Raw genomic sequence first — 14,157 nt, 5'->3', positions numbered from 1 at the left:
TATCAAAAAATTTCTATATGTGACACGGCGCCAAAGTTAAGGTTTTTCAAAATGTTGACACGCCGAGCTCAAAAAGTTCGCCATCACTGCTCTAGGATCTACGCTGATTTAACAAAAAATATTGTAAAAATAAACAAAAATTGTAACTCAGTTCTCAAATATATGTTGGTACTTATGCCCAAAACTTAACCTCCATTGTCACTTCTCTTTCCTCTCTCCAGATTTACACCCAATAGCTCTTTTCAGTGCATCTTCAATGAATCTGGGATAAAAATTAGGCTCACAATTTTCTGGTTTCTTTCATTTTCATTACATTATATTATGGGGAGAGGGATATTACTTTAATGATATATCTCACTAATGAAAGTTGATAGATCAGTCTTTCTCTTTTGTGTTATGTTTCTCATTAAAGACCTATTTTTTTCTTAAAATATTATTACCAACATTCATTTGTTCAGAAATAACTGATTTTATTTTCATTTTTACTTGCTCCATATTGACATAAACCTGTTTATTGACTTTATGCAATGTATTAAGAATATCTATGCCAATCTTATGTGTGAAAGGGTGATATTTTATAAAGGTCTGGCTCTTAATATATATGGTAAAGAAATATTTTCAACCAAATTAATTGTTAGTAATTATGTGCCTCTTTTCTACAGGAGAGAATGTTTAAATTTCATCAAGTGAAACATATTTTTGAAATTCTGGATAAAATGAGATGCCTGAGAAAACGTTCTACAGTGTCATTCTTGGGAGTTCTTGTAATTTTTCTTCTATTTATGAATTTGTACATTGAAGATAGCTATGTTCTGGTAAGTTTTGGAAGTTGTTTGTTTGTTTGTTTGTTTGTTTAAAACAATGCCTAAATTAACTACACTTAGTTCATTAGTAACCTGACTTCAATTCTAGGCTGTTAGAATAGCCTTATAACATATATTATCTACCTATTTACTATTTTTTATGAACTTTATAGTACCAACTTCACAATTGTTTTATGTTGCAGTGTTTTTTTTATTGATATATATATATACATATATATATATAAAATATGATTCAAATATCCTATATAATAAAGAGTAATATGCAAATTGACCATCACTCCAACACACAAGATGGCTGTGCCCATGTGGTCAAAGATGGCCACCCCATGTGGACACAAGATGGCTGGCAAAGGAGGGCAGTTGTGGGCAATCAGGCCAGTAGGGGAGGGCAGTTGGGAGGGACCAGGCCTGAAAGGGAGCGATAAGGCCTGCAGTGGAGGGGAGTTGGGAGCAATAAGGCCTGCAGTGGGGGGCAGTTGGGGGTGACCCAGGCTTGCAGGGGAGAGGAGTTGGGGGGGACCAGCCCTGCAGGGGAGGGAAGTTAGGGGCAATCAGGTTGGCAGGAGAGTAGTTAGGTGTCGATCAGGTTGCCAGGGGAGTAGTTAGGGGGTGATCAGGCTGGCAGGCAGAAGGGGTAAGGGGCAATCAGGCAGACAGGCAGGCAGGTGAGTGGTTGGGAGTCAGCAGTCCTGGATTGTGAGAGGGATGTCCCAAATTGGAGAGGGTGCAGGCTGGGCTGAGGGACACCCCACCCTCCGTGCATGAATTTCAAGCACCAGGCCTCTAGTGTATATATAATTACAAATAAGTTAGCTATTATCACTGTGGTGAATTAATCTTATGTAAAACCATTTCAGTATTTGAGCTTTAATTTGAAATATATAGAACAAACAAAATTTGATTAATGGTATTACACCTTACTTCCACTATTTTCTGTATTGTCCAAATTTAAAAAATTCATTGTCTAACTAATGATACTAATTATTCTATGTTGCTAAGAAGTAATATTATATTATAATAAGTGACACCTTATTTAGATTTTATAAAGGGCTAGTGTTTTATATATTTATATTCACTAAAAAGTAATATAGAACCTTAAAAGCTAACGGTATCGATGTTAAGATATTCAGTAGTTTTTAAAAGATAAAATTAATGCATAATATATAAATTAATTTTAAGTGAATTATGGAAATATTCAAAGAACTGATTCTGGCTAATGGTAAGAATTTAAATTGTTTACTGTAATTATCACATCATATCATGTGTGATGAGAATAACATGGACATTATGGCTTATTAACATTTTCTATCTGAACTGAGGTTAAGGTATCTAGAAAAATCTTAATTTTATTTATCATTCCTGTTCACACATTTTATTTTATTTTTTTTTTTATTCTAGAGGCCGGTGCACAAAAATTTGTGCACTCGGAGGTAGGGGATCTCTCAGCCCGGCCTGTGCCCTCGGCAGCCCAGCAGCCCTCGGGAGATGTCCATTTGCCAGCGGGGAGCAGACCTAAGCTGCAGTCAGACATCCTTAGCGCTGCTGAGGAGGCAGGAGAGGCTCCCACCACCACTGCTGTACTGGCAGCCATCAGCCTGGCTTGTGGCTGAGCAGAGCTCACCCCTGTGAGAGCGCCCTGACCACCAGAGGGCAGCTCCTGCATTGAGCGTCTGCCCCCTGGTGGTCAGTGTGTGTCATAGTGACCAGTCATTCCCAGTCCTTCTGCTGTTAGGGTCAGTTTGCATATTACCCTTTTATTATATAGGATAAGAGGCCTGGTGCATGGGTGGGGGCTGGCTGGTTTGCCCTGAATGGTGTCCGGGATCAGGGTGAGGAGCCTGGCCAGCCTGGGTGTGAGGCTGATGGCTGTTTGCAGCTGGTCACACCCCCTTCAGGCTGAGGGTCCCTCTTGGGGGCCTGGCTAGCCTGAATGATGGGCTGATGGCTGTTTGCAGCTGGCCACACCCCCTTCAGGGTGGGGATCCCCACTGGGGTGCCTGGCCAGCCTGGGTGAGGGGCTGAGGGCTGTTTTCAGGCTGGCAGGTTACTAAAGCTCCCAGCCTCTTTTTTTTTTTATTTATTCTGGGATTTATTTACCTTCTAAAGCTGTCACTGGAGCTGAGAGCCAGCTCCAGCTCTGAGGCCTGGCTCCAGCTCTGAGGTGGTGGCTGGCTGAAAGTAGGTATCTGGGTTTATTTAGCTTTTATAATTGAAACTCTGTTGCCATCACTGGTGCTCTAAGCTCTGAGGCCCCGGCTGGCTGAAAGCAGGTATCTGGGGTTTGTTTAGCTTCTATAATTGAAACATTGTTGCTTCTGGAGCTCAGAGCTGGGCGGCGGCAGGCGGGGAACCTTGGCTTCCTCCATCACTGGAGCAAGCAAGCCTCATGTTCGCTTCAGTTGTGTGGCTGTTGGCCGCCACCTTTGTTGGCAGTTAATTTGCATATCCTGCTGATTAGCCAATGGGAAGCGTAGCGGAGGTATGGTCAATTACCATGTTTGTCTATTATTTGATAGGATATAATTATTGATTTCAGAGAGGAAGGGGGGAGAGAGAGAGAAAGAGGGAGAGAAAGAGAGAGAGAGAGAGAGAGAGAGAGAGAGAGAGAGAGAGAGAGAGAGAGAGATGCTACCCGGCAAGTGTTGCTCAGTGGTTGAGCATCTACCTATGAACCAGAAAATCATGGTTCAATTCGAGAGAGAGAGAGAGAGAGAAATATCAATAATGAAAGAAAATCATTGATTGGCTACCTCCTGCACGCCCCCTACTGAGGATCAAGCCCACAACCTGAGCCTGTTTGTGCCCTTGACCAGAATTGAACCTGAGACCGCAGACCAACACTCTATCCACTAAGCTAAACCAGGGCCTGCTCACATATTTCAGAAAATAAAACCCTTTGGACATACAGAGGACTGAAAAGTACTTTCCATCATGCAAGCTCACTGAAAGTTTGAATTAATACTTAGCAAGAGAAAATCTGAAAATAACCACAGTGTTTCCCAATAAAATGTTTTATTTCATCAAATAAACATGATTTATTAATTATCTACTATATACTATTCAATTTCCTATGAGACAACTGTATGACCTTGGTACTTGGATCTTCTTAGAAGGCCTTCCCTAAAGCATTTTGCTTCATTTAGCATTTTTCTTTAATGGTGAAATTCTGCCAGATTCCTGTATCTTGACTCTACTAGGCTTTTACCTTCAAGTATAGGTCTTGATCTCTTGGACTCTTCACTCTACCATTCACAGTCAATTCACAATGGCTAAAATCACCACACACTAACACAGTTTGACTAAGCATGATTTGGGTAAACAGTACCGGAGAAACTTCTAATGATAATCATTTTGGTTTTCTGAAAAACCTGATTATTAGGTTTATGAGATATAAGGACAGTAGAGCAAGGCTCATGTGATCCAGCATTTTTAAATAAAATTAAAGATTATAAATTAACTAGAGGAGCTCTTGATGAATCATTTAATTCTGAAATAAAAATGTTATTTATTGCATCTGTGTCCACTGGTAAAAGGGAATCACATCTTGTAAGTCAAACACATGCTATTGGCAGGCTGTTTATAGCCAATGATTTGCTGCATTTATGAGACACTTTCCAGTGCAATATTAATGTTTCACTTTAAACAGACAAAAGGTCATTGTGTACATTTTTATAACATCTTTATATATTTTTGGAATAAAAACTCTTTAAATTCATAAAATTTAAATGCCTAAGGAGTAATAGACTATATATCCATAAGAAAATCAAATACTATAGTCCTGTTTTGTAAATTTTTACATGTTTATGTCTAAACATAGGTCCTAGCCACCTAAGGTAAAAGGTCTGACTTAATGATGTAGTTCTGGAAGATCACTTTCTCAATGAATTTTTCTCTGGCTATATTAAGCATATAGCTACATAGTCAAAGTAGCAAATCAGCCCACTTATAGAGAAGAAATTACTTTTTATCTTTAAAACCTAAAATTATTCTTAAACTATATTAACTTGGAAAGGGAATTAAAATGATTTTTAAGTACAACAACCCCCAATATTGAAAATTCAATGAAAGCATTTTTATTAGTATAATTTTTCACTATTTACTAGATGATATTCTCTACCTAATTTATATTTTGAGCAACATTTTATCCCAGAGCTTAATATGTATAAATATTTTAAACACTTTTAAATCATTAATGTAACATTATGTTAAAATTATTCTTCCAAAAATGTTTAATATCCTTAGAAAACTAGTCCTCTACTACAATACAATGCAGTTTCTTTTTCACAGTTCTCCCTTTTGACCCTTTTATCTGTGCTTATTTCATTTTCATAAAATTATCCAACTTGATTTTCTTTCTTGACTCCAAAATGCCACAATGTGTACTATTTTCTAAGCTTAGGCATGAGTCAGTCTTTCTTTTTCTGCCTTTCTTATTTCAGGGAAAATAAAAGTTCTAATTCGGGGAATTCAGACAATTAGAAGTAGTAAGGTCTCTGGAGTTACTTAGCAACTTACATTCTGCTCTTTTGCTAGAAAATCCGTTGGTGGCCTGAAATCCTGGGCATATAATAGTTTGGTGTTTTGCTTACATATGAAGGATATAGTGCATTTCAGCAGGAAAGGAAGCCAAGCTCAGTATATGAGAGCCAAATAGTATTACAAGGCAAACTAAGTAGAAGAGATACTGCATGCCCAATCAACCTAGCTTCTGGGCTGTGAGCATCTTCAAAGTAGCCAATAGGGTTTATATTTAGCCTGTAGCTAGTCCACTGAATTTCATTCCAATCCAGAAAGTGATTGTCATAAAGTTTGTCTTATTCCTGAGGAATACACTATAGCTTAGTGGTTACAGAAAGACGGTATCTAGGGGATACTTGCTGTTCAGGTATATGCCTCTGGAAAGCAATCAACAAGGCTGACTCAGGTGAAAGTTGCATTATTTATTTATGCTGAAAAGTGTAAAGCTTAGTCTTCAGAACTTAATAAAGTTATTTTATATACATTCCGTTTTTATTTCCTATTCTGTTATGCCCTTCAATCAGGATGAATATATTTTATCTTATCACAGAAAAATCTGCATTTTTACATATTGAAGATAGAATTCTTAAAGTGATACTCAGTATCCTGCTCTTCCTTTAGAATGTAACATCACCTAAGAACAGAATGGTAAAATGAATTTAGTATTGTGACTACTGTAACTTTTATAGCTATATCTTCTAGATCTTATTGACTATAGATACCATTACATTACTATTAAAGTAGTTGATGCTAAATTGAATTCCAGGTGCTTTTTGGCAATTCAAATTTGTTTATTTTAAAACTTTAAGGATGTTCTATAACAGGAGTGGGGAACTTTTTTTCCTGCCAACGTCCATTTGGATACTTATAACATCATTCGTGGGCCATACAAAATTATCAGCTTAAACATTAGCCTGCTGTATTTGGTCAAATATTTAATTAACTCACTTTTGATGTCTTGGCAGGGCCAGACCAAATAATTTCACAGGCCTCATATGGCCCATGGACCATAAGTTCTCACCCCTATTTTATAGGTTTTCAGAAAGACACAGATTAAAATATTTAGGTGTAAAAAAAAATTAAATAATCAGATTCAATGGAATTTTAATTAGTATATTTATAAGAAATCTAGCACCCAATGTTTAATTTTATATATTTTGAAAGTTTAACTTACAGTTGACAAGCACATTGTAAATTTTGTAATAGACTAAAGTATTTTTCTTTGTCAAAATTGTCAAGGCAATATAAAATACAGAAAGATAGTGTTAAACACCAAATATAAGTTCATAAACAGAACTGAATATACAGAAAATATCATCAGAATGAATCTTGGTTTAGCATTGGTTTAGAATCTTGGTTTAGAATCTTGGTTTGGCAGATTGAAAGCTCTTCCCTGTCATGGTATATGATTCTCAACTTTAATTTTAAACAAATTCCAGTCTGGCCATAGTTTTAAAAGTTTGGTGGATCACCTTTGCTATTGACATTTGAATTTGATACAAAATAGTAAATGATCCAATTGAGGTAAAATTTGTATTTTAACTCTTACTAATCTTTTAAAACTAGGTTTTAATGAAAGTTTTATTGACCACAGCCAAATAATAGGAAAATAAAATCAATTTAATGCCTTCACTTTCTCTTTAATGGCTTGCACATACCTGACTTGCCATTCTACTTTAAATAGTTTAAATAGGGCTACATAACATCACACAGTACAGCATATATCTTGCTCTCCAAATTTTTTTCTAATTAGGTTGCCCCCAAACATATTCCATATGTTGTAAACTATATAGAAAAGCCATGCAAGTTGTCATTTTGCTAATAATGTATAAGCAATAGTCTTGATCATCTGGTGATTACTAGTAGATAAATTGAAATATACAATTGAATTTATATTAAAGAAAAGAGAAAAAAGAAGCTATAAATGGTAACAGGGTATGTATTTTAGACAAATAAGAATATATTTTCTTACTCTAGATGGTTTGGCTCAGTAGATAGAGGGTTAATATGATTCAAATGAGGAATTTAGTGGCAATTAATTTTGCATGAAACTGTAAAATCAACTAAAGTTAAATTTTAAGATCCTGAAATTATTGTAAAGAATTTTAATTTTAACATGAAGGCAGTGAGAGTTTTCACGTAGATATTTTTATCAATAGTGCCATTATTAATGTATGCTATAAAAAAGCAAATGTAACTGTAGTATAACTAGTAGACTAGAGTAGAGAGAGCCTGGAGCAGAGACTCTAGGTAGGAATCCAGGTGAGAAATCATGACCTACAGAGGTACCAGTAATTGAGATTTATATGACTTGCATATTATATATCAGGAGAAACTTTTTTAACCCATGACCATCTATTATTCATTTATTTCCTCTGCCTCTTTCTTGGCATCCAGGAGGGAGACAAACAGCTTATAAGGGAAACATCCACACATCAACTGAGTTCAGAACGCTCTGTGCATACTTTCAAAGATTTATCTAATTTCTCAGGGGCCATCAATGTCACCTATCGCTACTTAGCTTCCACTCCTTTGCAAAGAAAGCGTAAGTATCCTTACACTCTTAAATCAAGAATATGTAAAATATTTTGTTTAAAAATAATGATGATTTGCTTCATTTGTATGGCAATAAAAGTTTATAGAATTTACTAACCTAATACATTTTTGTGAAATTATTCAATTTTTCCTCAGAAATTATAATTACTCACTGATCCAATTCTATTAATAAAAAAATTTTTTTAATGCCTTACTGTAGGACCATGTAGGGATACTAGGAAAAATCAATGTTTTTATTTTTATTTTACATATTTATTTTATTTACACCTTTTAATTTTTATTGTTATTTAGTTTTTATTAAATTTATTGGGGTGGCATTGGTTCAAAAAATCATACAGGATTCAAGGGTACAACCCAACAAAACATCTGCACACTGCATCCTGTGCCCATCACCCCAAGCAAAGTCTTTATATTAAATTTTAAACATTGTCTTTAAGAAATAACTATTCCCATATTGATATTCCCATATTGCAAACTTTAATGGTTTGGTTTTTGTAACTTACCACTAGTTTTGAATTAGTGAAAATCATTGTATCTGTTTCCTAAGGTACTATGTAACAAATTATCACAAACTCAATGGTTTAAATAAAACAACAAAAATTTATCATCTCACAATTTTAGAGGCTTGTGGTAGCATAATCACAATCCCTGCCTTTATCTTCACATGGCCCTCTTCCTTTGTCTCTCTGGGTCTCTCTATAGCCTCTGCTTTCCTTATAAGGACATTAGTCATTGAATTTAGGGACCACTCTAAATACATTTAAGTTTATCACAAGAGCCTTAACTAATTACATCTGCAAAGATTCTACTTCCAAATATGGTCACACTCTGAGGTTCCAGGGAGACATGAATTTTTGGAGGAAACTATTCAGCTTATTTCAGGCAATTTGAACCCATGAAGTAACATACTACATTTCATTGATTTCAAGATATCATGGATTACAGAAAGTATCATGGTCTAATTACTGTACCACTAAGAAAATATAAGTATCAGTTTTAATTGTAAGACGCTGCCAGGCAAGTGTGGCTCAGTGGTTGAGCATCGACCTATGAACCAGAAAATCATGGTTCAATTCCAGGCAGGACACATGCCCAGGTTGCAGGCTGGATCCCCAGTGTGGGGCATGCAGGAGGGAGCCGATCAATGACTCTCACCATTGATGTTCTATCTCTCTCCTCCTCTCCCTTCTCTCTGAAATCAATAAAAATATATTTAAAAAATAATAATAAAATAAATAATTGTAAGATGTCATCAATCATAACATGCAACCAGATTTTAAAGTATTTCTGTATGAAAAAATGTGAATTTTAGATTCAATGAAATACAGTGATATCATGAACTTTAACTCAGATTTCTTTAGGTCTTTTATTCATTCTACTATTTCAAATATCTACTGATCTTAAGCTTCCGTCCAATTGCATGAAACTGCCACTATTTTGTGATCTACATTTGTTTCACCACCTTTGTTCAAATAGTGCTCATTTCCCTTTATCCATGCTAAGTTTACTAATGTATATTGACACACATGTCAAATGCTTTATACTAAGGAGGCCATATAAAACAGAGAAATGAGGGCAAAACAGTTTTAATCTTGCCACCATTCCACTTACTAAGCATTGCATCTTGCAAAGCTACCTAATCTCACTGTGATTTAGTTTCCTCAGCTATAAAGCAGGAATGATACACACAAAGCTATCCCAAAAGGCTGTTATGAATATTAAGATGCATATTTCTAGTAAAATGCATAGACTTCTGTCATTTATGTAGAATGTGTTCTAGAAGTATTGCCGATATTGAGCATTACTGAAGGCTGATAGTTTTAGTTTAATGGTACAGATAACATATAGGGTTTTCAGTAGAAGTCAGGGTTGTAACTCAGGTATTTAAACACAATGTGTAAATCTATCCCTCTCTGACAGATGAGTAAGAAATATTTTTTCTGGGAAGGGCTTTTTTTCAATATTGTGTAAATTACATTATGTAGGTGTCTGCATTAAAACAGTGATCTTGGTGAATGTAAACATTATCCTATTTTCCAAGTGGCAGTTCTGAAATTTTATTCAGTTCTCAGTCATGGTGAAAATGTAAACTTTAAAAAGTGAAAATATTTCAATAGAAAGACAGATAATACTTCTCAGAGACAAATTGCCACTTCACCAGGTTTTACTATTCCTTAAAAATATCCAATTTCTAATTTTAGATTTTATTTTATCTGAATAAAAATTTTCCAGATAAAATTAACATAAAATGTGTTTTAAAATAGTAATATTCATGTCTTAAAACAATGTACCCTACATTTAAACTATAATGCAATTTTTCAAAATGCGCTTCTACTATTGTTTACATTCTAATTAACATACTGGATAAATTTCAAAATAAAGTTTTGAAGTCTAATTATGAATTCTTCTGATATAAGATAATACTGTGATTAAAGAAAAATGAAAATATGTGTCCTATGGAAAATTTAAAACAATTAAAAGAATGAGTTACTCTTAATTTTCTTTTTCATAATTTGAGACTAGTTTGTCATGCTTAACTGTGAATTTCCTTCTTCTTTTGTAAGTTGTTTTTTTTTTTTCTTAAATAGTGTGGATATTATCTAAATATCTATCTTCTCTAATGGGTATAATAAGAACATTAAGCTGCAAAACACTTTAAACCATATTTTTCATTTCACAAATGTTTGCAGCAGTAGGACTCATATCATTGTGCTTAAGATGCAATTTTCCATAGAAAATATCAATTATGTATAAACTACTATAGTTTTTATGTGTTGAGCATAATATTTTAATCACAAAATGTTTTATACATAATCATTTCCTAGATTTACTTAATATAGTAGCAGGCCTAAGGGGGAAATAACATTTTGTTTCTTTTTATATGTTACTCAAAACCTATTTTACATTTAATTTGTCATCCTTCTGCATTCTTTGCTTAGGGTTTCTTACAATTGGACTTTCATCAGTGAAACGAAAAAAGGGAAACTATTTACTTGAGACAATCAAGTCAATTTTTGAGCAGTCCAGCTACGAAGAGCTGAAGGAAATCTCAGTGGTGGTTCATCTGGCAGACTTTAACTCATCCTGGCGTGAGGCCATGGTCCAGGATATTACACAAAAATTTGCCCACCATATTATTGCAGGAAGATTAGTAGTGATACATGCTCCAGAGGAATATTACCCGATCCTGGATGGTCTTAAAAGAAATTACAACGATCCGGAAGATAGAGTCAGATTTCGTTCCAAGCAAAATGTAGATTATGCTTTTCTGCTTAATTTTTGTGCCAATACGTCAGACTATTATGTGATGCTTGAAGATGACGTTCGATGTTCAAAAAATTTCTTAACTGCCATCAAGAAAGTCATTACATCCCTAGAAGGAACCTACTGGGTAACTCTTGAGTTTTCTAAGCTTGGTTACATTGGAAAACTTTATCATTCACATGATCTCCCACGTTTGGCACATTTTTTATTAATGTTTTATCAAGAAATGCCTTGTGACTGGCTATTGACTCATTTTCGGGGTCTGCTGGCTCAGAAAAATGTGATCCGTTTTAAACCATCTCTCTTTCAGCACATGGGTTATTATTCATCCTATAAAGGGACTGAGAATAAGCTGAAGGATGATGATTTTGAAGAAGAGTCATTTGACATCCCTGATAACCCTCCTGCAAGTCTATATACCAATATGAATGTTTTTGAAAATTATGATGCCAGCAAGGCTTATAGTAGTGTTGATGAATACTTTTGGGGGAAACCACCTTCAACAGGAGACACCTTTGTGATTGTTTTTGAAAATCCAATTGTAATTAAAAAAATTAAAGTGAGTACTGGAACAGAAGACCGGCAAAATGACATTTTACATCATGGAGCCCTAGATGTTGGGGAACATGTTATACTTTTCAAACAAAGTAGACAATGTGATACTTACATAAGACTAGGGGAATTCAAAAACGGAAACTTTGAAATGTCAGATGTGAATCAAAAAATTCCATTTGATATAAAGTGTATAAGGATATACATTACCAAAACACAAAAAGAGTGGCTGATTATTAGGAGTATTAGCATTTGGACTTCTTAGTCAATTAAATCAACATGTCCAGTATCTGAAACAGGTCTTCCTGTTTCCTTTTTTTGTTACTTTCCTCTTTTGCTACCTCTGTCCTGTGGAGGTACAGCAACGAATGGGATAGTTTAAAAGAAAGGTCAATCACCTTGGCAGTTTTGATTTATATATCATCATCATAATTTTACTTAAATATTCACTTGTATTTATTTAAACTTCTGAAGTTGAATATATAAGTTCACCGTTAATGCTTTCATTTATATTTTTAATGTTATCATGTTAATTTCAAAATTTCAACTGAATGTCAGAAAAGGTGGCATGAAGGATGTAAAAAGACAAAATGTGATTTATTGGATGGTAAGTCTTGAAAAATAGTTGCCAACTGTGTACATTTCCTCAAAATTTATAATTTATTATATTATCTGAGAGTTTTTATTAAGAATCTCTGTGAATATGCAGTTGGTTAGAATGATAATCTGCCCTTTTTTTCTTGTAAATTTGTTTCCATAGACTCTTGTGCATCGATAATGAAAACGTCCTCATAAAAATGATGTCTTTACAACAGAATTTTGTGTGTAGATGGGGCAATAGAAAGAAAAAAAAACTACAAAATCTCTCTCCTGATTATTTATACAAAAGCGAACATTGGTCATTGTATAAAAACACTTAATCGGGCACCTATTATTAATAAATTTTCTGTGGGAAGCAGTCTTTTTCTAGTTTCCCTTTTGCAAAAAATAAATAGTTATGTCCAATATTTTCAGGTTACGTTGGGTTCCTGCACTTAATAGAAGAAATTTGAGAAGGCCTAGAGTTAGTTCATTCCTATAAACATTTTCAGTATATACAGAAAATTTTTAAAACTGATTTTATATGTTTTATATTAAAAGTTGTATGATTGGAATCATATACTTTTGGGGTGTTTAAATTAACACCTTATAAAGAAGAAAAGTAAGAAACATAGAAATCAGTTGCCTTTTCTACACTCAGAGTTCATAGCAAAGCCAGAGTGAGAGATCAGATGTTCCGACATCCAGACAATGTCCTTTCCCTCGTGTGGAGATTGCTCCTCACACAATGTATGCTTTCTGTTCTCTGAAATATATGTTATGCTATCTGGAAAAGTTGGTACTATTTTTCCATAAGTCCTATTACTGTTCTGTGGAGTAATCCTAAAGTGTCCTAAATGATACCATGTACCCAAATGGCAAGCAAACGACTTAATTTTGTTATAAGGATAATTGTGACTACACCATTTGTCCATTAAAGCAATTCAGGACACCTTAGTGCATCCTAAAACATTGTTGTTGTTGTTTTTAGAATATACTGAACTTGTCTCATCCTTTCTATTTTTGACAAACAGCAAAGATGAAAAATGATAAAAATAAATGAAGAGTACTTTGTGTGTGGATATGTGTTTATGTGTGTGCGTGTGTGTGAAGATTAGACTTGTGATACTGAGAATGAAAGAGAAATTCTTGTTCTTCCTTTCATCTTGACACAAAATTTTTAGGACTCACCGGTGTGCTACAGTACAAAAAAAAATTAGGAATTATTTTACTCAGTCTATCTAAATTGATCAAATGAGAAACTCAGATAAACTATTGGAAAATATTTTTCTTTAGTCCATACAATAGATATTTATTTTTTGCACCCAGTTGCTATAATGTTAAAGAAAATATGAACCTGTAAATATTAATATCTTATAACACATCTAAGTCCTAAAGTCATAGAAAAGAAGAACATGGCCACTAAGCTATTATCTTTACATTGATTTGGAGAATACTTGCCATATAAAGATATTCTGTTTTCTTGGCTTGTCTTACCTGCTTTTATTAGCTGGCTAGTTGTATAGTATTCTAAAAATATACAAGAAATTATAAGAAAAACTTTGTACTGCAATTTCAGTGATAAAAGGTATATGACAAAGGCATGCAGTATCAAGATATAGGCAGACTCCATGAAGTGAGTTGTAAACATTTACAAATTCTTCTGAGAGTGATTTAAAAGACCAGCCAGCTACACCATTTTTAGAAACTGCTTCAAGAAAGATTGCTGAGAATAACAGTGAAATTGGATGTTTGCTAGAGAATTACAAATGCAAATGTAATCCAAAGAGGTTGCATTTAATCTTAAATTTGATCCTTTCATTACTGAAATCAGGTTTGAATTATCTGGTCAATCACTTAAGAT

At 34.3% G+C, this 14,157-nt stretch overlaps 1 protein-coding gene across 1 annotated transcript in view; it reads left to right on the top strand.

Moving 5' to 3' along the window:
- The window catches only part of MGAT4C (MGAT4 family member C), a 356,529-nt gene extending 343,279 nt beyond the window's left edge, over window positions 1-13,250 (top strand). The window contains exons 2-4 of the mRNA XM_059681036.1: window positions 663-815; window positions 7,740-7,887; window positions 10,838-13,250. Of these exons, the coding sequence (XP_059537019.1) occupies window positions 669-815; window positions 7,740-7,887; window positions 10,838-11,979 (1,437 nt within the window). The 5' untranslated portion in view covers window positions 663-668 and the 3' untranslated portion in view covers window positions 11,980-13,250. The remainder of the gene's footprint in view (window positions 1-662; window positions 816-7,739; window positions 7,888-10,837) is intronic.
- Window positions 13,251-14,157: the final 907 nt, after the last annotated feature.

The sequence above is a fragment of the Myotis daubentonii genome, chromosome 2 (assembly GCF_963259705.1).
Source record: "Myotis daubentonii chromosome 2, mMyoDau2.1, whole genome shotgun sequence".
In the NCBI taxonomy this organism is placed as follows: Eukaryota; Metazoa; Chordata; class Mammalia; order Chiroptera; family Vespertilionidae; genus Myotis; species Myotis daubentonii.
Note: the sequence above shows the minus strand (reverse complement) of the source record. Positions and strands in the feature narration are given on the sequence as shown.